This window comes from Neophocaena asiaeorientalis, unplaced genomic scaffold (genome assembly GCF_003031525.2).
Source record: "Neophocaena asiaeorientalis asiaeorientalis breed wild unplaced genomic scaffold, Neophocaena_asiaeorientalis_V1.1 scaffold229, whole genome shotgun sequence".
NCBI lineage: Eukaryota > Metazoa > Chordata > Mammalia > Artiodactyla > Phocoenidae > Neophocaena > Neophocaena asiaeorientalis.
This window is the reverse complement of record NW_020174096.1, coordinates 2502490-2526847: the sequence shown is the minus strand read 5'-3', so window position 1 is coordinate 2526847 and position 24358 is coordinate 2502490. Positions and strand designations below refer to the sequence as shown.

General features: G+C 37.6%; 2 protein-coding genes across 2 annotated transcripts in view; one reads left to right on the top strand and one right to left on the bottom strand.

Moving 5' to 3' along the window:
• WDR70 (WD repeat domain 70) overlaps window positions 1–12578 on the bottom strand; it is a 297198-nt gene extending 284620 nt beyond the window's left edge. Inside the window, exons 1-4 of the mRNA XM_024754657.1 lie at window positions 12489–12578; window positions 12322–12387; window positions 10172–10255; window positions 4213–4333 (exon numbers count right to left, since the gene is read on the bottom strand). Coding sequence (XP_024610425.1) covers window positions 4213–4333; window positions 10172–10255; window positions 12322–12387; window positions 12489–12513 — 296 coding nt within the window. The 5' untranslated portion in view covers window positions 12514–12578. The remainder of the gene's footprint in view (window positions 1–4212; window positions 4334–10171; window positions 10256–12321; window positions 12388–12488) is intronic.
• Window positions 12579–15778: 3200 nt separating this feature from the next.
• NUP155 (nucleoporin 155) overlaps window positions 15779–24358 on the top strand; it is a 64203-nt gene continuing 55623 nt past the window's right edge. Inside the window, exons 1-4 of the mRNA XM_024754650.1 lie at window positions 15779–16041; window positions 18634–18771; window positions 20862–20958; window positions 23623–23693. Of these exons, the coding sequence (XP_024610418.1) occupies window positions 15885–16041; window positions 18634–18771; window positions 20862–20958; window positions 23623–23693 (463 nt within the window). The 5' untranslated portion in view covers window positions 15779–15884. The remainder of the gene's footprint in view (window positions 16042–18633; window positions 18772–20861; window positions 20959–23622; window positions 23694–24358) is intronic.

Genomic DNA, 24358 nt, shown 5'->3' with positions numbered 1-24358 from the left:
CACCTGCCGATGCAGGGGACACGGGTTCGTGTCCCGGTCCGGGAAGATCCCACATGCCGCGGAGCAGCTGGGCCCGTGAGCCATAGCCGCTGAGCCTGCGCGTCCGGAGCCTGTGCTCCACAACGGAAGAGGCCACAACAGTGAGAGGCCCGCGTACCGCAAAAAAAAAAAAAAAAAAATTTTTGTCTAATTAAGGGGAAAAATATCCCTAACCTTACAGTGTCCACAATCATATAAAAGAACACACTACAGAAACAGTACATGATAGTTTACAGCATAACATGCTAAGTGGCACACTAGACACTGGGGAGAAAGATTTTAAAATATGCAAAACAATATTATTTAAGTCTTAGGGAAACAGAGATACACAATAAACTTACAAAGAGATACATGGAAAAAATTCAAATTTAGAAGGTTGGTTACTTCTGACAAGAAGGGAAGGGGATGCAATTGAAGATAGTTCTCAGAAGTGTTCACTCCTAACAGCAAAAGTTTACTTCTTGTCTAGTGGGTATTGTACTTTATCACCATTTTGAAAGTCTTAAATACTTCATAATAATTTCTCATTTAAACTCTTAAGGTAATTTTTATTAAATCTAGAAAAAAGAAAATAGCATAACAATCTCTTATGTGAGGAATACTGATTGCCTAAGAGATATCTTAAATACATTAAAACAATATTATCAAACAGATGGGAAAATGAGAATAAGAAAAAATATCAAATCTAAAAAGTTTATTTACATATAAAATATGAGGTCAAAATTCAAATAAATGGAGAAGTAATCAGATTTATTCAAAAGGAGATATATCAAAATCACAAGAAAAAATGCATAGCTTCAAGGCAATTAGAATATGCAAAAATTAAACTTTAAGATGCTTCACTGAGGAAAATTTAACATTTTTCTCAGCCTGTATAATTTACTGTTACTTCTTTCCTAATATATGAGAGAGAATTATTTTTAAGCTACCTTAAGCATTTTGAAAGCCACTGGCAAAAGAGCCTTTAAAAGTCCTTAACGACTGTGAATTTTCCTATTTTTTACTAAAAATGTGTTTTACAAAACTTCAAAAGAGAATTACCTTTAATTATGGTTTCTTCGCCCAACAGAAAAGGACACCATGTCCCTTCTCAGGACCAATAAAGACTGCTTCATATAGTGCCAATGCATAGTACTTGTGGTGATCAGCAAAAGAAGTTACCACTTCCTTTATATCTCTGGGAAAACTAAAATCTGCCAGTGTTTATTTGCTGATCTCTAGTTAGAACTGAAGGTCTTTAAGAAGAAAAAATGAGCTCCTTAGAACAAAATCACTATCTTTATCCTCTTTTTTTCTTTCTAACAGATAACTATCCAGTTTCACTAGCTAATGTAAAATTAAACACCTAAATGGGAGTGAAAGAAGTTATCTAATCATAGCTATAAAGAATTCCTAGCCTGTTATGTCCTTATGAATAGGGACCTGTCTTTCTTCTTTTTTAAAAACATTATTTATTTATTTTTATTTTTGGCTGTGTTGCGTCCTCGTTGCTGCATGCGGGCTTTCTCTAGTTGTGGTGAGCAGGGGTTACTCTTCGTTGTGGTACGCAGGCTTCTCACTGAAGTGGCTTCTCTAGTTGCAGAGCATGGGCTCTAGGTGCACGGGCTTCAGTAGTTGCAGCACGCGGGCTAAGCAGTTGCAGTGCACGGACTCTAGGGCACACATGCTTCAGTAGCTGTGGCTCATGGGCTCTAGAGCACAGGCTCAGTAGTTGTGGTGCACAGGCTTAGTTGCTCCGTGGCGCATGTGATCTTCCCGGACCAGGGACCGACTCTGTGTCCCCTGCATTTGCAGGCAGATTCTTAACCACTGTGCCACCAGGGAAGTCCCCCAAGATATTTTCTACTATATTAGTGTGCATCCAATAAGTTATTTCTTGAATTTAGCACCAGGATGAAAAAATTCCTCTCTTCCCTAAGTGCTTTTTCTTATTAGACACTTGGAACACCATTGCTTTTTTTGCCATGGCTCCTAGAAAGCTTTTCACTCAATTTATTGTTCTGTGATTGTCTCATTCCACAACTCCAGTTTAGGGAACAGTGATTTTGTGCTGGGAACGAGCCTCATGTTCTGGGAAATGTTGGAACCATCTGGCTATAACTGAGTGCTTAGTTAGTTATCTTAAATGTATTGCAACTTTTGCTTCCAAAAGCAAAGTAATTTGCTTTTGGAAAAAGTAATGTAATTACAGTAGTTCTGTAATTTTAATCACTAATGACAAAAGTAATGCTGGGTTTTTTTATATCAATAAAATTTATTCTCAATACCAATACTGCACGTTCTTTACCTTTGGACTTTAAAGTTAGTATTGCGGAAAAAACAGAATCAACAAAACTACTGAAATTTTTACAATTTTCAATTAATGGAATCATTTGTTTGTCAAAACCTTAGCAATAAGATAAATTTCCAAAAACACAACAGTAGTTTTTTAACATCTTAAGTCCCAAAAGTAAGAAACTAAAGGTAAATACTAAATGTTCCTCTCAGGAAAAAGGGTTTTTTTCCCTATCATATTGAAACCCAAGGACATTGTGAGACTGACAACTGATATAAAACCACAGACAATGCTAAACTGAATTTTTTGACTAATGTAAAGAAAGGACACTCTATAGCAGGGGTTGGTAAACTTTGGCCCAGTGTTTGTTTTTTAAAGATTTACTGAACACAGATAAGCCCATTCATTTACGTGTCGTATATGGCAGAATTGAGTAGTTGAGAAAGAGACCACGTGGACCCCAATTCCTAAAATATTTACTATCTGTCCTTGACAGAAAATGTTTGCTGACCCCTGCTCTTTTCTAATATATGCAAAGATACTCATAAGCTTCAGAGACTAAATAGATGTTAAGGTTGCACTGTTATGAAAAGGGAGAACCAGACCTGTAGTCCCATATAGATATCCCTTCCCTCCGCAAAGAGAAGTTATAGAAAAGACCAACCAACACTATTATGGAGAGATATTCTGCTCAAAAGCCTAGACTGAGATACCAAAGAATGCACCTTCTGGGTGAACAAAAAATGAAATTACATAGTATAAGTGATATTTTGTGTATTTAGATATTTTATGTTTTTCTACCGTAAAAAAGAGGAAATAGTGAAATCCACTGGTGAAATTTGCCATGAATAGTTTATGTAACCAATTTGATGATTTAAAATATATCTAAACAACATTAGAATTCTCATATTATCCACCTAGATTTGATATCTATATACCTATTTATATTGTTTAAAGTTCTTAGTAATTAAGTTACATAGTATTAAATTTCAATTTAAAGTAATTTTAATGGCTGCTTTCTCCTATAACTCGATAAACTTTATAATGTGCCTCTATTTATATTCTTTCTTATTATCTATTTCCATAAAGGATCCTACCAAAAAAGGGTATGAATGCAGAGTCTGGGGAAAGGGACAAAAGATGTCAATGACAAAATAAACATGAAAAAAATAATAAACTTGTCAACATCTTTCCAACTTTACATAGTTATGCTCTGCAGTCAAAAGGCATAGATTTTTTTTTTTTTTTTTTTTGCGGTACTCGGGCCTCCCACTTTTGTGGCCTCTCCATTGCGGAGCACAAGCTCCGGACGCGCTTCTTGTAATAACCTGTAATGGAAAAGAATATATATATATATATGTATGTGTGTATGTGTGTGTAACTGAATCACTTTGCTGTACACCTGATACTAATAGAACATTGTAATTCAACTACATTTCAATAAATTGTTTTAAAAAACACAAAAATTTTTATTTTTTTTTTTTTTTTTTTGCGGTACTCGGGCCTCTCACTGTTGTGGCCTCTCCATTGCGGAGCACAAGCTCCGGACGCGCAGGCCCAGCGGCCATGGCTCACGGGCCCAGCCGCTCCGCGGCATGTGGGATCCTCCCAGACCTGGGCACGAACCCACGTCCCCTGCATCGGCAGGCGGACTCTTAACCACTGCGCCACCAGGGAAGCCCAAAAGGCATAGATTTTAATACTTCATCTGGAATACTTCAGAAAAAGTCGAATGATTTACAATGTGACAAATGACTTTTTCCTGGTCCTAGACATACACAATTGCCTGAAATGGGAGAAATTATGCAAGCTTTTAGTATCAGGAACTTTGTATAAATTGCGTTATGAACGCCTAGAAAAAGGTAGTTTAATAGCATTCTTTTGAGAAAGACAAGCACCTGGAAGATGATTTAGAGCAATCTCTGGCCACATTTGAGCCTGAAGATGTTGGTTCAAGATCTTCGCTTTGCCTTCTTAATTCTTTCTCTCTGTTCATTTCTTCCTCTTTTTCTCTTGCTTCTGAAAAGATTATAAAATTTTTTCAACAGTTAGGCTTCAAAATTTGTTATTATTTAAAATGCTATAAATTAACATAGTTACAAAGATGTAACATAGACATGTTACCAGTAACAGCAAAAAAAATTATCAATCTAAATGCCCAACACTGAGAAAATAACTGAAGTTTACTGTGTATCAACATAATATGAAATACAGCCCATAAAAATAGTGATAGAAGAGAAATCCCTGGCAGTCCAGTGGTTAAGACTCGGTGCTTTCACTGCAGTGGCCTGAGTTCAATCCCTGGTCAGGGAACTAAGATCCTACAAGCCATGCAGCAGAGCCAAAAAATAAAAATAAAAAAATAGTAATGGAAAATGTACAAATCTGAGAAAATATAAACAGATATGCTAAGCAAAATTAACATGTGAACAGTATATGAACCATGACTGTACTATGTAAAAAGGTGTGGCAAGTGACCAGAAGAAAGCATTCAAAGGTAAGATTTTAGGTAATCTCACCTTTTACTTTTAATGTTTTAAACGAAAAACTCAGTACTTCATTCCTTTCTGAATTTCCAAACTAGATTTTTGGTCAGAGACTTCCTACCAAAATTATGAGGAAAGCTGAATTACATTTAGTTTCCAGAGTTGTTTACCTTGCAAAGACAAAAAAATTTTATCCAAGGAAATCTAATCTTTCTCGTCTGATAATTTCACTCAACAACTGGGGCGGAAAGCACATAGGAAGGAAATTAATTATATGAATAAGGCTTGTTCTCAATTGCCACCATCCTCAATAACCTGAGATAATCTTTAACATTTACTTCTTAAGTTAATAATGAAGAATAATACACCCAAAGTTAAGTAGTATCAAAGGGCACTTATTAATTGGAATGTTGTACTCTTTAGGTCTTTTGTTGCTAGGATGTAGAGGATGAGTAACACGGAGATAGGCAGCAACTAGCGTCAACAACTAGTCTTTTGTTTCAAACATGGAAGATAAAACTCTCCAGGAAGAGGTAAGGCATAGCTCAGGTTAATTTTTTTGTGCTCTCCACTGGGCTGGGTTAGGAGTTAACAATTTGGCACTCTGATGCTGGAGGAGGCTGAAAACAATAAGAGAAGGATAATGCCCAAATTTAAGAGTGAGCCTGCTGGGCTCCGACCTTCATCCTGCTTCTCCAGACATTCCCTCCATTCCCTCCAGGGTGAGGGGGGATTGGAGAGTGAAGCGGGGAAGACCACACTTGAACTGTAGGCTCAGGTCTTAGGGGCAGTTCTGACCCTAATCAGGAAACGATACTAAGGCACACATTACTAGCCACCTACACAACAGCCACTTCTCTCTTTCTCCTTGCTAAGAAAACCACAGTTCTCCCTAGGTAAGAAGCAACACTGTGTTTCAGGAGCTGCTGGGCCCCTCCCTGCACAGGGGGGCTGAAGTTTGATTCCAAGTCAACCATAGTGCTCTTGCAATGGCTGTTTTTGCAAATGATGTGCCACACTAATACCGGCTAATAACATGTGAGGGGAAGTCAGCTGAAGGTACATTTGAGAAAGGTTTTCTTGCTCCTAAAAAGTGTTACACAAAAGTCTCCTTTCAGCCTGTGGAGGTGGTCACCTGCATGTAACAAAATTTAGCTGACAAAATTTTGAGACGTGAGGACAGTCTGCTTAGGACAAGCCAACACTCTAAAGCTGGCAAAGCAGAAAAAAGGGGAAAAAACTTCATGTCCTTCATATCAGGACGCAGGAGACAGAACAGCCCCACTCCAGAGTTCTTGTCATAGTGCAATACTAAACCTTTCTTATTTAAGCAATTTTTTATTAGGTCTTCTATGACTTCTTTGAAAGTAACCATTAGCATCTTAATATCAACCTTAATTTAACAAAAATAATAGCAACTAATACATGGAGCTTACTATGCTATGTACTAGGCATTCTTTTAAGTATTTCCTGTAAATTAACTCCTTTACCGCAGATGTAGAGAATGGACTTGAGGACATGAGGGGAAAGGGTAAGTTGGGACGAAGTGAGAGAGTGGCACGGACATGTATACACTACCAAACATAAAATAGCTAGCTAGTGGGAAGCAGCTGCATAGCACAGGGAGATCAGCTCGGTGCTCTGTGACCACCTAGAGGGGTGGTCTAGGGAGGGTGGGAGGGAGACGCAAGAGGGAGGAGATATGGGGATATATGTATATGTATGGCTGATTCACTTTGTTATAAAGCAGAAACTAACACACCATTGTAAAGCAATTATACTCCAATAAAGATGTTAAAAAAAAAATTAACTCCTTTAATCTTCATAACAATCCCTGGAGTAGAAACTTTTTTTCTTCACCTTTATTGGAGTATAACTGGCAAATAAAACTGTGAGATATGTAAAGTGCACAATGTGATGATTTGGTACAAAAATACATTGTGACAGAATTCTCCCCACGGAGTCAATGAACACAACCATCACCCCACATATTTACTTTTTTTTTTTTTTTTTGGGTAATAACATTTAAGTTCTACTGTCCTAGCAAATTTCAATTATACAATACAGTTTAAGTAGATACTACTATCCTCACTTTATAGTTGACGAATCCAAGGCAGAGAAGTAACAGAGCTATTAAGCCTCAAAGCAGTGAATTGAGGCTCCACAGCTGTAACTTTCCTTGATGTGACCAGACTCTCTAGAGACTGTAAAATTATCCAAAGACTACCACCTACCTTACAAAACAGTGAGCCTGCCTCTCTCTCCAATGGGCCATAAAGTACAGCCCTTTATTGCTTACTTGTCACCAGACTATCTGGAAATTATGACCCACCCACCTAACTAGAGTTCCTTCCCAGGGGATGAATACTCCAAACTATTTGCCCCATCCTGGTGAAGATCTAACTTTTTAATTTAAAATTTAACTTTTTTTTTTAACAATAGTAAGGATTCTCTATTCAGAGAGGCTTCTGCTGTCACCTGCTGCTTCATAAAAGAAGAAAAAAAAAGGAAAGACATTTTTGAGGAAAAAAAATATTTTTTTTCCTCATTGTTGACTGAGGACAAACCAAAATGAAACATAATTCAATAAACTGTAGCTCCCTGACCAAGGGGATCATTTTCACATATTTTTACTGAACGTAGGACCAAGTACACTGTAAACACTGTAAAAATGCTCCATATGTTCCCTTAACAAAAGTGAATTAACCTACCCCCCATCACCTCATTTTATTCTTCCAAGTACTTCATTTTATTGTTAACTCTCTACTCTCAGATAGTTACCAATTTTGGATAGCCATTTCTGCAAAAGCACCCCAGATGTATGCAACTCTCATTTAGGTTAACAGCAAACTATCCAAGGACTTGCCTGGTGGCACAGTGGCTAAGAATCCGCCTGTCAATGCAGGGGACACAGGTTCGATCCCTGGTCCAGGAAGATCCCATATGCTGTTGAGCAAATAAGCCCGGGTGCCACAACTACTGAGGCTGCGCTCTAGAGCCCACGCACCCCAACTACTGAGCCCGTGTGCCACAACTACTGAAGCCTGCGCACCTAGGGTCCCTGCTCCGCAACAAGAGAAGCCACAGCAATGAGAAGCTCCCACATTGCAACTAGAGAAAGCCTGTGTGCAGCAACCAAGACCCAATGCAGCCAAAACATATACTTAATTTTTAAAAAGTAAAAGATTAACAAAAAAATTTGAAACATTATTCCCTGACATTTTATATAACACATATTTTATTGAAGTTTTACAGTAACTCATCCTTTCTGTTAGAGCATTTAACAACCAAAATTTCACGTCCGTATACACAGACAATTAAACTTGCCATTAAAAGGGACCAAAGTTCTTATTTTCCTCAAGTCTGATGTCAAAGCCCAGGAAAAGATTCCAATACCAATCATTAAATAAAATATGCCCATATCAGAATTTGTTAACTTTTCTTTTAAGAAAAGTAAGTCAAACTTTGGATTCTTGTGTTTAGATCAGGGGTAGAAACAGCAGTCCATATCCAAGACTGTAACACTAAATCAAGATAGTTTTAATTCATCCACAAATATCAATAGGAGTACATGGTCTTGAGACAATTTTTCAAAATTTTTAAAATGTAATAACTCTTTACTGGAATTCCTCTTAGGTGTTAAATGCATATATACTTCACTAAGAAAAATGACAGGAACTAAAAGTGATATTTATAACACTGCTGTTTAAAAAGTACTCTGCCCAACATCTTAATTCCTTCAAGAATCTTCTAAGAGAGATCTTATTATTATTGCCACCAAACTGATGGAGAAATTAAGGATTTGAAATTTGAAAATCCATCCAATATCATTCATCTAGTGGAATGTGGGGCTAACCCTTAAACCTGCATCCTCCAACTCCAAATCCCAAACTCTTTACTATTCATCATGCCATTTAAAAACATTCTCCAAAGATGCAGGATTTATTTTTTTAAAGGCAGTATTGCAGTTTTAAATTCAATTCAATCTTCACAAATATATATTGAGAACCTATCTTGGAAGGCATGGTACTGGGGACTATAAAACTTAGGAGAATAAGACAATCCCTATTCAAAGCATTTTGTATCACACACTGAAAGAGGTAAATACAAGAAAGTTATACTGTAACAGTGTAAGTGTTCACTAAAACATTTAAAAATTAAGTGTATAACGCATTCGTGTATATGCTGCAGATAGCATGTCTTTACATATTGTTTGATGATATTAAATTATTTAATATTTTTTGGTGTAGTAACAGTATTTTGGTTAAGATCTTTCCAAATCCTTATCTCTTAAAGACATACTAAAATATTTATGGGTGAAATAATGTACCTAGGATTTGTGTCAAAGTAATCAGAGATGAGAAGTAAATGGAACTAACGCTGGCCATGAACTGTTACAGTAGTTAAATCTGTGTGATAGGTATATGGGAGTTCATTACTGTGTTACACTGCATGTAGAAATGGAAGTGTTTTTTTAAAAAATACACACTATATGTAGATAGCTGTCTTTTCACCACACATACACAACAAAAACTGCTCTTCTTCCAAAAACCAAAAACATTTCATATCAAGTGCGCTTCCCAAATATGAGATATTACTGCTACATAATTTATCATTTTAAAACCAACAATGACAAGTGCTGGAATAACATTCACTTAAATTTTTCCAGGAGTCCTGTCTCTGGCTTCTAGCCCCTTCTGCTCTATCAGGTTAAATCTATCCTTTCTCTAGTGTAAGAATGATCTGAATCAGATCTAAAGAAAGCAGTAGAGGAGTCAGTCTCCTTCTAAGACCCTCAGGTGGTATCTAGAATTGCTAACCACCTGGTATCAAACCACACAGTCTGGAAGTTAAGGCCTTCATTAAATGTCTGATACAACTTATTAATGCAGAGATTCAACAGCAGCAGCCACATTCACTGTATGTCTCAATTTTCTATACTGTCTGGGTCAACGGTCAGTGGTGTACACAGCTCTGAGAGCCACCTCTCGCCCAGCCTTCCAAATACTGGTTCCGCTGTAAGCAGGAAAGAAAAAAATGAAATGAGAATCAGATAGAGGGGGGGAGAAGAGGTAATAAAGAAACCACTATTCTGATTCTTATAAATTAATTTTGAATCCTTGTTTGTTCATAGCTCACACTACTAAAAGATTTTAGCTCTCAGACCTTCTTATCCTGTTTAGATGCAACTTTGATCGTGTTTAAAAAAACAAAGACAAAAAGGTGTCTGCTTCCAAAGGAACCAGCACATACGGTCTTTTAACAATTTTGAAATTTTTTTCAGTCTTATAATTTTATAACTGGTAGGACTCTGGTGTAAGCTGGATACAGTATTTAATCCTATAAAAGAGCAAGTAACTGAACTTCTTACCCAGCGTTTTCCGACTTCTTTCCACTGCTGTTCTTCGAGTTTGTTCAAACATTGCTTCCAAATCAAATGTGCGAGCTTTTTTCCCTAAAACAGAAATAAGTAGCAGACTATGATTTTCCTGAACTAAGTTGGCCAAACTTTATGTACTAAATAAATACTTACTGACTGACCAATAACCACTTAAGTCTGCCTAATTTATAGTAGGGCTACAAAATAACCATAAGATATCAATGAAGAAAGAGTTCACTTCCCAGGGAATTTTTAATTACAATCTCATCACTAAATAACATTAACCAGCCAACTTTCCCATCCTCCTGTAATTCATCTAGACCCTACTCCTTGAAACTAAAACACTGGTGTGCTAGGCAGAATAGAGAATATTCATATCCTAATCCCTGAAACCTGAGAATATATTACATTACAGGGTAAAAGGTACTCTGCAGATTAATTAAGGTTATGGACTTAAAAACTGGGAGATTATACTGGCCAGCCCAATCTAATCATAGGAGCCCTTATATGCAAAGATGCAGAATAGATATAGCAGAAGTCAGAGAGACCTGAAACTTGACAAGAGTTGCAGTTCCCTTGAAGATGAAGGGGGCAAGAAGACAAGTGATGCAGGTATCTAAAAGAGCTAAGAAACTCCCACCAGACAGCCAATAAGGAAATAAGGAAACCACAAGGAACTGACATTCTGACAACCTGAATCTGCTCGGAAACAATGTTGTATTTGCTTTTACTGACTTTTTTTTTTAATAATAATACCTATTCTATGTTTGTTTGCCAGAATATGATAAAAATGGCTTTCTTACACACTACTGACTTTGTTATAAACTGAAACCACCTTTCTGAACAGCATTATGACAATATATATCAAGAAGCTTTAAAAGCTATATGCCCAATTTTTTGTTACTTTTTAATATCTGTATTTTTTATCAAAGTAGTCCCTCTTATCTACCCTATGGAAATATGCATAAAACTCCTTTTACAAAAGGAGATAAAAGAGTTATTTATAAAAATGTTTATTTTAGTATTACTGATAAAAGTTAGAAACTATGTGGGATAAAGTTAAAAATATTACAAATTATAGCATTTCTATCTACTATTCAACCATTAAAAATCATGTTTTGGAAAAGCATTTTATAATATGGGAAAATCCTCAAACTATTAAGAATTAAACAAATTCTATATAATTAAGAATATAAAACTGTACATATATACGATCTTACAACAGGAGAAACTGGAAAACAAACTAACTTTTAAGTCTTGATTTCTAGAACATGAAATTATGAATGATTTTACTTTCTTCCTTCTTATTTTTTGGGTTCTTTATATTTTCCTGCTATTTACATGTGCTCCTTTTGAAATTGGGGAGAAAGCTATTTAAAAGAACTGAAACAAAAATAAGTACCAAAATACTACAGAAGTATACAGTACTTTTGTAGCCATGACCACCTAGAAGATAGTAAATATGTTTTGTGGCTCAAGACGTTACCAGAATAAATGAATGTATGAATGAACAAAAGAGAGACTGAAATGAAGATTCTGGAGTAGAAAAACTGGAATGAAAAAAGACTAACCTACAAGGAACTACTGTATAGCACAGGGAACTATACTCAATATTTTGTAATAACCTAAAAGGAAAAAGAATATACATATAGAAGTGAATATACATAACTGAATCACTGTGCTGTACACCTAAAACTAACATGACATTATAAATCAACTATAACTTAATAAAATAAAAGATGTACTATTATAACATCACCTAATGGCCCATTTGTTGCCAAAAGGGCCACCTTATTACAGACCACAGTCAGTGGTTAGCGTTCAGTCTCAGGATGCAATGAGACAACTCCCTCCATCAACCAACACCCTCCACCGCGTGGGTCACAAAGCAATCTTTCTTTCTCACTAGCCTTCTCATAAGTGTCAGCTGAGCTGGTCCCAAGAGATAGGCAGGAGTTAGAAAACGGATGGGGCAGACTGTGTCTAAAAATTGCAAGATAAACACATTAGAGCTAAAGTAATAAGAACTTGGCACTGCGGAAGGGGTGGAACACAGGTGACACCTCGGGCCCCCCTCCCAACTTGCGGCTCTTAAAATCTCTGCAAAATGAAACGGGACCATGCCTAGGGCAGTCACTCACCGAACCCCGTGAAGCCCATGGTGACCGCCAGCTGCGGGTCCGGTCCTGATGCGTCTGAGCCTGTCACTGGGACAAGAGAAAAGAGAAAAGACCTTGTTAGTGCGGAGCCCCCAGCGCCGCCGGCCCTGCCCGACCCACCCTGCCGGCGCTCGCCTCACTGAACCCACCGCCGCTGGGTCCGGGGCGCTCCATGGTCTGCCACCCGCCACAGAACCAGCAACACCCACAGCCCAAACAGCTGCTAAAGAGTAGCAGCAAACCAGGCAGGAAGCATCGCTTCCGAGCGTCAGCCTCGCCGCCAAGGCCAAGAGCGGCGCCTTCCGCGGAGGGACAGAGGCCTCCTAAGCAGCGCCGCCCTAGCGGGCTGGCGGAGTATAAGCGCCACAGAAGCTGGCTTCAGATTGAACCCACGGGAAGGGGAATATTATCTGCAGTTTCTGTAACACTTTTTACTTTGTAAGACGCGTTTATCGGGGCTTCTCTGGTGGTGCAGCGGTTAAGAATCCGTCTGCCAACTCAGGGGACATCGATTCGAGCCCTGGTCTGGGAAGACCCCACATGCCGCAAAGCAACTAAGCCCTTGTGCCACAGCTACTGAGCCTGCTCTGTAGAGTCCACGAGCCACAACTACTGAGCCCACACGCCACACCTACTGAAGCCCACGTACCTAGAGCCCGTGCTCCAAAACAAGAGAAGCCACTGCAATGAGCAGACTGCGCACTGCAACGAAGAGTAGTCCCCACTCGCTGCAACCAGAAAAAGTCCGCGCACAGCAACGAAGACCCAATGCAGCCAAAAAAAAAAAAAAAAAAAGACGCGTTTACTGGCAAGGTGACACTTAATCCTCAGAATTCTAAAGATGGTTTCAAATTCCACGTCACAACTAACCATTAAGAGACTATCATTTGCTAAGTTTCGGTATGCTGTCAGAGAATATTCACAAGTGTCTAAAAAGGTTATTAAAATACTCCCTTTTCCAGCTACATAACTCTGTGAGGCCCCTTTCTTTTCTTCGTGTACTTCAACTAAACAAGTAACAACAAGAGATATGAAATCTGGTTATCTCTTATTTAGCCAAACATTTAAGAGATCTGCAAAAATGTAAAATAACAGCATTCTTCTAATGGTTTAGTTTTAGATACTATGGTGATTTTTCATAAAGTATGTGTTATTTATATTAATGAGGATTAGGCTTATTCTTTTAAATAAGTTATTTTTTAAATTTCTCATTTTTATGAGATATTAGCAATTATTAACAAAAATAAACCTGTGAAATAAAATTCATATTTTATCACAAGACAAGAAAAATTCAAACACAAAAACATTTCTCTGCCTTTTGACCTCCTCTCTCCTCTCTACTGTGCATCATGTATATGCATTTTGTATCAACCAAACCTCCTCCATCAGCGGAAATACCTGCTCAACCATAAAGAGCAACATTCTCCTAGCATCAACAAGACAACTCCCTAAAAGATAACGTTCCTTCTTAATCTTGAAAGTGGCCAAGATGATGGTTAGATCTGGATTGTGTAAACTGTCAGTAATACATCATTTAATGTACAGCCCTCTGTTTCGAAAAACTTATATAACTGTGTTTTGACTTCTAATGAGCGGAACAGTCCTTAGAGCTTTCTGAGATGCTGCTTCGGGTTATAATCCTCAGCTTGGCACAAATAAAATTTTCCATTTCTTTTTTAGATCGACTGATTAACTTTTTATCAACAATCCACACAAAAACCAAACCTCTTTGGACTCCTTAATAATTTTTAAAGGTATCAAAAGTTTTAGAATCTTTATTCTTGAGATGTCTTCAGCAAAATTTTCACATAAAGGGCTGGATGGTAAATATCTGAGGCTTTGAGTCCATGTGGTCTGTGTACCAACTATTCAACTCAACAGTTGCAGCTGAAAAGCAGCCATTGCAATATGTAAATGAATGGAGGGTCTTGGACTTAGATCCTTGGAAATGCTGTTGCCGTGTGCAGGACTATTAGACCAGTATTGTTAGATATCCAATTTGTAGAGTTGAAAACTTTCTATTGTACTTTTTTGGTCTCAAATTAAAAACAAACCAACCCTGTGACAGACTGTCAGTTTTCAATCTGTAGTCTACCAAATAAAAGAAAACTGACAACTGGCGACCCCTCTGCCTATTTATCTACCAGTAATACAAATCTAATTTTTCTTGGTATACTTGCTATGAAGTCTTAAATTATATGTATAGATCTGTAATATCACAGTATTTTTAATATTCAGAAATTTAGTCAACCCTTTATTTGAGGCAGTAAAAAGTAATTCAAATAGCAAAAGATCAATTCAGAGCAATTCAGCTATTGATTTGCTAAACTATGAATATAATCGGATGTAACTTAGGTGAGACTCTAAATAAGGACTAATTCTAAGTATTCTAAATAAGGACTGCTCTTTGAAGACTACTGCGTTGTTTTAACCACTCCAGCTGCCTTCTGCATGAAATGAAGCCCATCCTGCCTCTCCTCACTCATTTCTCTTATCCTTTCACTGCAATTAATACATACCCCATAGACAAAATATGGTGATGTACTCTTTTTTTTTTGCCTGTGTGTCCCTGCATAAAGCGCCTTGAGAAGAGGAATGTTGTTTCAGTTTGATATTCCCTGCACAGGTACAATGCCTGACACAAATTCAGAATTCAGTTGCTGTAGAAGATAATATATTAGGTGGCCTACTCTATACCAGTCCCTCTACTATGCGCTGGGGATGAAGTAGTGAATTAGAACCACCTGCTTCCCCTCTGAAATGGGAAATAAAGCAAGGCATCAGGTCCCTGTACGCTGTGAAGATTCCATAACATAATTTTTCACAGTAACGTCCCACAAAGTCAAATGGTAACGACACTGAAATAGAAAACCTGATGAATTTTAATTTACACCGAAGCCCATATTTCTAGTGAAATTTTGGTTTATATGTAAACTTTTTTTAACAAACAGCTACCAACTCCTATCCACTCTCAGAAGACAAGTTATTTGCAGCACCAAATTGACACGCATACTCAAAATAGTTGCAGTTGCAGGTTTCCGATCCCCGAAGCTCGAGGCACTCAGATCCAAGCGCGCGCTAAACCCACCAGAACCCGAGCAGCCTGCGCTGCCCCCGCACTAACCGGCTCGCACTTTCCCGGACCCCGCTCCCTCCTGCTCCCCACCCCTACCGACCCCGTCCCATCCCTCCCCTTCCCCAGTCCCTCCCCTTTCCCCTTCCTCCCTCCTTCCCTCCCTTCCTCCACTCCCACCAACGATTTCCCCTCCCGCCCAGAACAACCAGCCTGCCCACTTCGAAGCACCTCCCGCTCACTAGCTCCACCCCCAACGTCCAGCCCCCTCTAACAGCTTCCTCTTCCCAGCGCCGAAAAGCTGGCTTCATATTCCCCACCCTAAGAACCGGAAGTACGTCATGCGCTGGCGCCGGGGCACTTGTTTGGCGCGCGCGCCCTAAGCTTTGGGGCTGAGCTAGCGTCTTGGGATTTCTCTTGTTTCTCCTTGCTTTTTGACTTTCTCCAGTCGCTGTTGTCCCCGATTTTCGATATGCCGTCTTCTTTGCTGGGCTCGGCAATGCCGGCGTCCACGTCGGCCGCAGCCGTGCAGGAAGCTTTGGAAAATGCGGGGCGGCTCATCGACCGTCAGTTACAAGAAGACCGCATGTACCCGGACCTTTCCGATCTGCTTATGGTGTCTGCCCCAAGTGAGTGATCGTTGCCCAGTTGGTGACTGTTTCTCATCCCAAAGGACTCTCGTCTGACTCCCTAAATAGATCCTTATCCGCAGGGTGAATCGGCGAAGATATCCTGAGATCTGGGACGCTGTTTGCTGCATTTTGAAGGGCGGAAAAAAGCCCATTTCCACTGTTTTTCCTTCTCTTACTTTCTTCATTACAGGCACCTCAGGGGATAGGAATGAGGAGCAAGCCCCCATTTGAAGCAGAAAGAGGCAAAGTTTCCAGCCTTGATGAGCTTCTCATTGCCTCCAAGTGTGTATCGCTAAGACCAGATGAAAAGGATCACCTGATCCAATTCTTATCCTTGTTAATACCTCATATTAATGTTGGAGTAAAATTGAAGAGCATACAAAGTTAATTTGGAAATTTACTATGTTCGCTCAGAGATATGCTTTATTATGTATGGAGTTAGTGTAATGTGAAGTCCTTAAAGGTGTTAAAAAGAACTACCAGCGGAATGAAGGGAAATCAGCACTGATGATGGGTGAACGGAGGGTAAAGCAGATTTTTGTGCCAACAAAGAGAGGTGTCCGTAAAATATTCTGTTTATCTCTTTTAAATTAAGGCCAGGCTCCGCAAACCATATAGAATCACACAAGTTGCTAGAAAAAAAGTGACCCCCTTTGTGAGGTGGAAATTGGAGAAGAGTAAATAGGATAAAAACAAGATTTTTGGTAAGCAAGAACCAAGATAATCTAACCAGGTTAATCTGCAATGTAAACCTAAAAGACAGCTTTGACGATTTATAAAAAGTCATTAATTGACTTATAATCAGAGAAAAGACAGAAACAAAGCAAAGAATATTTACTCCTGGCAGCTACTTACCAGTGGGCTTGTCTTAAAAGAACTGAGTGGCCTGTTAGCAACTCTCATCCTGAATAGCGCTCTTCCCTTTGTACTCCTTATTTCTGAAAGCAAGGTGTACAAACAGTCCATACATTCTGGTCTTCTCATCATATCTGACCCCAGTCCAACCTATCCACCTTTACACACATCTACCTCTTCAACCAAATTTCCTTTCACTCTTCCATCCTTTTCTTGACCTCCTTGTTCCAGTTATGCCGAATTTAACAGGTTTCCCATAAGAAGCCCCTCTTCAGGATTTCATTTTACATATACTCTTTATCATTTCTAGAATGTTCTTCATGGCCTGACAAGCTATTCTTCCAGACTCCATTAAATGCCACTTTCTCTGTGAAGGCTTTCTCAACCAGAAATAACTCTGGTGAGGTTTATATCCTCACCAGAGTTATTAATTCCATCCTTTGTGTTCCTACTGCAGTTTAACATGTGTAATGTTCTATTAAAATTATGTTTTAAGAGTAAATGGAACGTCTGGGATTTGCTTCAAAAAATACATTAGGGAAAAAGCGGATAGTGACTGACATATATGAAACATGACTGGGCATGTTACTGGTAATTTTTGAAACTGGATACTCAATACATAGGGATTGATTGCATTTGTTCTCTAGTTGTATAAATTTAAAAATTTTTCATAATACATTTAAAAATTTGTTTTATATGTCAGTTTCCCCCAACATCTTTGTACTTTAGAGAGGCTGAAAAGGTGCCTGAGTAAATAATAATAGTAAATAGTCAGAACTAAAACACCTTGCTCAGGACTAGGAAGGACAGGCTGAATAGACCAGCCTGCTCTTGCCCTTAGTGTCTGGGCTTTAGAGGAAGAGAAGGTTACCAGTTGAGAGCAGTTTATAGAGTAGTCTGATTCTCTCCCACTCCCCCCCCAATAAAATATTGCTTTTGCGGAATTACAGGCATACCTCATTTTATTGTGGTTTGTTTTATTGCGCTTTGCAGATACTGGTTTTTTTAACAGTAGATTGGTGGCACCCCTGCCTTGTCAGGTGACAGCATTTTTTAGTAATATTTTTTAAACTAAGGTGTGTGCATTGTTTTTTTAGACATAATGCTGTTGCACACTTAGATGTCAGTATAGTGTAAACATAACTTTTACATGCACCGGAAAACAAAAAAATTTATGTGACTTGCTTCTGGGCATGTTCATTTTATTGCAGTGGTCTGGATCCAAACCCACAACGTCTCTGAGGTTTGCCTTTATTTGTATATTGGTCTGAGGGTGGGGGGTGGATACGTAATGGGAAAAGGCATGGATTGTTTTAATCTTTAAATTTTTAAGTGGGAAAGGAAATGCTGTTTTTTCCCCAGTCAGTATTTTGTTTGTCCACAGTTTTTATCTGAGAATAACAAAGCTGTTTTATAATTTTTTTCCCATTTCAGATTAGTAAAATAATAGGAAAACACTATAAATTATTGAACTAAGCATTTCTTTTCTTATGGAGAAAGTCTTTGTGAAAGATAACCTTCTGTTCAGTGTTGAAACCAGTAATTGCACCCCATCTTAACATTGGAATTTATCAGGCCTCCTTTGTGTCAGATCAGAACTACTTTATTCTCTCTATTCCTTTAGAACCAGATGCACAATTTTTTTGTAGCTTGCAATACTTCTGTATGCCCATTTGACGTCCAATACATTATTATTTTAAATAAATGCTTTTTATTTTATTTTATTTTTTGTAGATAATCCCACTGTTTCTGGCATGTCAGATATGGATTATCCTCTACAAGGACCTGGTTTGCTGTCAGTACCCAACCTGCCAGAGATCAGTTCCATTCGAAGAGTTCCTCTCCCACCTGAACTTGTTGAACAGTTTGGACGTATCCTATTACTTTGTATTTAACTCTTTAAAAAATTTAAAAATTGGTATTCTCATTATTATAATTCTAGTTTTGTGTTTAATTAGCACATTGTGTATAAGTTCATATAAGGTTTTATTTAAAATACATTTTAAGTATGTGGGTAGTTTGCCATGTGCCTAGAAAACTTGTAAAATTGAGTGTTGAAAATTGAGTCACATTTTAATTGTTTGGGGACATTAAGGAGAGTAAATTGTTTACAAACAACTCTGCATTTTTGAATGATATATGGCAAGGCATTACTTTCCAATTAAGTGCTATACAGGGAATTTTTTACTACCACTCTTTTTCAGTTCAAAGACCCATGATTTTTGTTTTTACTTTTTCCTGTATGTTAGCATTTTAGAACTGGGAAGTGGCTCTGAAAATGTTTAAAATAAAGCTGCAAGGTATTTTCTCCTGGAAATACCCCCCAAAAAGTTTTTGGTGTGTTTTTACACTTACTGGTGTCTTAGAATTGAAGTTTATAATTTATTGTATTTGTAAGGATTACAGTAAGAATCTGTATCTAAAGGTATAAGAAACTGAAATATTGATACTAATGCCATCTTCATAGACTGAGAAGTTAGAGGAGTTTTCTTATCCTCTAAAAATAAGATTTTATTTGTTTTTCTTACAGTGTGGCCATACCCTATAAAAGGACTATATTTATGGTTCTTTGCTAGGAAGCTTTTATAAAAATCAGTCTGTAACTCTCATAATAAAGACATCAAGATGCTATATAAAAATTTAATCTGACTTTTAAAAGTATGTTAATCTGTTCAGGGTAAAGGGCTTCATATTTCAATACAGTGTGATTTAGAAAACAAAGAAATGAAAAATTAGGGAAAATGCTTGTAAAATAAATAGGAAAACTAGTAAAATCTAATCTATATTTTCATTGTTTCTCTGAGACTTTGTAAAATAGTGTTATTAAATAAATAATACACCTTATTATATACTCTACCTTTACTTAGTTTCTTAATATTCTTTAATTCTCTGGTAATACTATACTATCTACAAGAGATATTTCTTTAATTCGGAAATTATTTTGTTTTCACAATTCTTTCATTATCTTATAATTACGTAAATAATTCTTTGTCTATTTTTCAGTTTATACGAGGCTTGTAGATTGTCACCTGGCTGTGACTTTAGCATGCCGACTGTTTTTCTTTGTTTTTTGTTTTTTTATAAATTTATTTATTTTTATTTTTGGCTGCGTTCGGTCTTTGTTGCTGAGTGCAGGCTTTCTCTGCTTGTGGCGAGCGGGGGCTTCTCTTGTTGCAGAGCATGGGCTCTAGACTTGCGGGCTTCAGTAGTTGTGGCGCGCGGGCTTCGTCGCTCCGTGGCATGTGGGATCTTCCTGGACCAGGGATCGAACCCGTGTCCCCTGCATTGGCAGGTGGATTCTTAATCACTGCACCACCAGGGAAGTCCCTGTTTTTTGTTTTTTTTGTTTTTTTTTTAATCACTCTTTTATACCATTGGAAAAACTGGTCCAGTGAAAGAGTTTATACTGTTAAAGTCCAATGGTATTACTCAGAATCAATATTTTTTTTAAGTTAGTAATGGCAAAAACATTACATTTGTTATTTAGAGTACATTTTAAATGGTCAGATAGCTTTATTTAGAAGTTATAATAAATATTTCTGTCATACACTATGGCTTTCATTAAACTCATTGGAAATAAAGATAATTCATTTGCTCTTTTGATTGAAGAGTGAATAAGTCATGATTTTTTAATCATACCTTTTATTTTATTTTATTTTATTTTATTTATTTATTTTTTGCGGTACGCGGGCCTCTCACTGTAGTGACCTCTCCCGTTGCGGAGCACAGCCTCCGGACGTGCGCAGGGTCAGCGGCCATGGATCACGGGCCTAGCCACTCCGTGGCATGTGGGATCTTCCCGAACCAGGGCACGAACCCCTATCCCCTGCATCGGCAGGCAGACTCTCAACCACTGCGCCACCAGGGAAGCCCTAATCATACATTTTAAATCAAAATCTTTTGAAACAAGTTTAAGAAAAATAAGATTGAAATCTTTCTACCTTACATCCACACTACCTCAGATATGCAGTGTAACTGCATGATGGGCGTGTTCCCTGCTATCAGTAGAGCTTGGCTCACAATCGACAGTGACATATTCATGTGGAACTACGAAGATGGGTATGTATTTATGACTGGTTTGCTTTAGCATGATTAGAATTTAAATTATCTTTATTACAACTAGTATTCTACTCATTAAAAGCTGCCTGGTTTATCTTTCATTCTTCTAACATCCGGGTCAGTGCTTCTCAGTATACGTACCAACCTGGGGTTGGGGTTAAAATGTGGATTATGTTTTAGTCATTAAGGCTCAGGAGTCTGCATTTGTAACAAGCTCCCAGGTGATGCTGGGGATCTGGGTACCACTCTGAGTAGCAGCAGTCTTATTTCCCAAACTCCTATAATAATGATAGTCTAGCAGTAATTCTTTGAGGGACGGTTTGAGATTTTTAAAGACCTCTGTTTTCCCTGCATATATCATGGAGTGGGAGGATGTTAGTTTATTGAAATATCTTAACAGTTTTGTTGTTATTCTGTGGGCTTGACCTTGTGTAAATTAAATGTGTATAAAAGAGTCTGAGTGAAGGCCCAAGGCATTCTTGCTTAAATAAACTTTATTGATCTGATGATCTTACTCTTGGCTATTTGGAGAAAAATTTTACCTTCCAGTTCTCCATCATATTATCTTAAGGTGAGGGGTGAGATAACCAGAGGAAGATACATATTAAGATGTAACTCTTGCTCCTGAGTAGTTAACATACTTGTTAGAAACATACAGTGTCATTGAATCAAAATTGACACAATATGAGAACTTGTAGCTTAAACCATTTTTGTTTGCTGTTCTTTTTTAATTAGAAATTTTCCTAGCTATTTTTATTGTTGAAATGGTATATAGTCATAATAGTAGTGATTTAAGGTTGTGATTGTTCATGTATCATGAACGTTGCCCCAGTTTGTTATATTACACATAACATATTCATTTTTATACTAAAGAGTAGAACCTGTTCATTTAGGCATTGATCTCTTCAAGAAAACCTAATGCAAGAAAATTACAAAATAGATAAATGTGAGAATAATTTCATTGAAAAGGGTTTTCACTTTAATGAAATTTTTATATTTCCATTGACTTCTAACTTATTCATTTAAAAACCACATTGAGCTTATCATGTATCACTTTTTGTGCTTGAACAGTACTGAATAAACATAGTCCCTGCCCACATGGAAAGTGTGGTTCAACCTCATTGTGTGTTCAAACTAAACTCATTTAAAGAAAAATTATTTGAACATTGTGTTTATTGAAAAAATCAAGGCACAGGTACTGGATATAAATCTTTACTTCCTAATAAATTCAATTCTATAAAAACCTTAGCCTTCATTTCAGTTATTCCGATAGCATTCTATTATAAATCCCAGTTCCATCTGGATGATAGAAACGTAATGTTGTTCAATTCACTTTTCTCTAATCCCCAGCTCTCCCAATATTGTTCTTAGTTCTGGGGGCCGTGTCAGTTGTTGAAGGAGCCTGTGTAATTCCACAGCATTGGGAAAATGGGGAAACCTGGCCCCACGTAGGTTGCCATGTAGGTGTTTTCTGTCCACTTGTGCGGCCCTTTGCAGGACAACCAGTTTTCCTCAAAGTCTGGATCATTTTTTTTTCTTGGTATTTATCCTGCTTGCTGTTCTCTGAGCTTATTGGATCTAGGTTTGAAGTCTTTGTTATTTTTGAAAATTTTTCAACCATTGTCTTATTAAAGTATTTGTGCTTTCCTGTTCTCTTCCTTTCTCTTCTGAGATTTGTTATACTTTTGTTAGACTGCTTGATGTTTTCCAGCAAATTTTGGATGCTCTGTTTGGATGCTCCACTCCTTTTTCTCTTTTTATTTCAATTTGGACAATTTCTATTGACCTTTAACTTTATGTTTACTGATTCTTTCGTCAAGTCTACTGAAAAGTCCATATAAGGTATTCTTTGTGCTGTGCTTTTTGTTTCTAACATTTTCACTGGCTTATTTCTAATTATTTTCATTGCTCTGCTGAAATCTCTTACCTGTTTATTCATATTGCTCATCTTTTTTATTAGAGCCTATACTATATTGATTATATTTATTTTAAATTTCCTGTCTGATAGTTCAGACATCTGACTCTGCTTCTGTTGATTGCTTTGTTTCTTGACACTGGGGCTTTTTTTTTGCTTGCTCTTTTGCTCATGTTTTGTTACTCAAAGCCAGACACCATGTATAGGACAGTGAATACTGCAATAAATACCCTTTATCCTTAGAAGTGGGCACGTCTCTTCCTTTGCTAGAGCCTAGCACGTAGGCCTTTATTGTGAGGGAGTTGACTTTTTCCAACTCAGGAGTTAAGCCGAGTGTAGTTTTGTTGTTGCAGTGGTGCCTTCAGTGGACCACAGGTTTCAAATTCCTTTAGAATTATTTTGCACTTAGCGTACAGATTGGGTTGCTGGATTTTTTCTCAGTGTTCCTGTTTCTCCCCCAGCAATAGGCTCTCCCTGTGAGCCTGTGCTTCTGAGAGGGTCCTCTTGCCCCTGCCGCAGCAGTAGACTGTTATTACTTGAGACTTGCAACCTGGTGGGGGGGATGTTTGGAATGGGGACCAGCATTCTGCTTTTTCCTGGTTTACGTTTAGCCTTAGGTAGGCCTGTGTGCCTGAGTCTTGGAACTAAAACAGTTTTGTTTGCTGATTCATTATATTCTATAGTCTTGAAGAACATTATAAAACTTTTTCCTTTACATGTATAACATGTTTTTCTTCAACTGTTGACAGAGGAGACCTTGCCTATTTTGATGGACTTAATGAGACTATTCTTGCTGTGGGACTTGTGAAACCAAAAGCTGGTAAGAAATAAAAATATAAAGATTAAATTATGTTTGTACATAAGATTCCAAATGTTTTAGGACTAAATGATATTATACTTTAAGTAATTAACTTTCCTATTGAAGTTTTGTTCTAAATTACTTCTAATTAGAAATACAAAAAGTGATTAGGAATATTTAACAATTTACTCACCTTATGGTATAAGTGAGTCTGCCTTTAAAATTGTTAAACTATACTTGAATTTTATCTTTCTTTTTGTTAGTCTTTTTTTTTTACCTCTTCAACTTTGCATAAGTTTTGTTTTTTCTATGCTGTCTTGATTACTGTAGCTTTGTAGTATAGTCTGAAGTCAGGGAGCCTGATTCCTCCAGCTCCGTTTTTCGTTCTCAAGATTGCTTTGGCTATTCGGGGTCTTTTGTGTTTCCATACAAATTGTGAAATTTTTTGTTCTAGTTCTGTGAAAAATGCCAGTGGTAGTTTGATAGGGATTGCACTGAATCTGTAGATTGCTTTGGGTAATAGAGTCATTTTCACAATGTTGATTCTTTCAATCCAAGAACATGGTATATCTCTCCATCTATTTGTATCATCTTTAATTTCTTTCATCAGTGTCTTATAATTTTCTGCATACAGGTCTTTTGTCTCTTTAGGTAGGTTTATTCCTAGGCATTTTATTCTTTTTGTT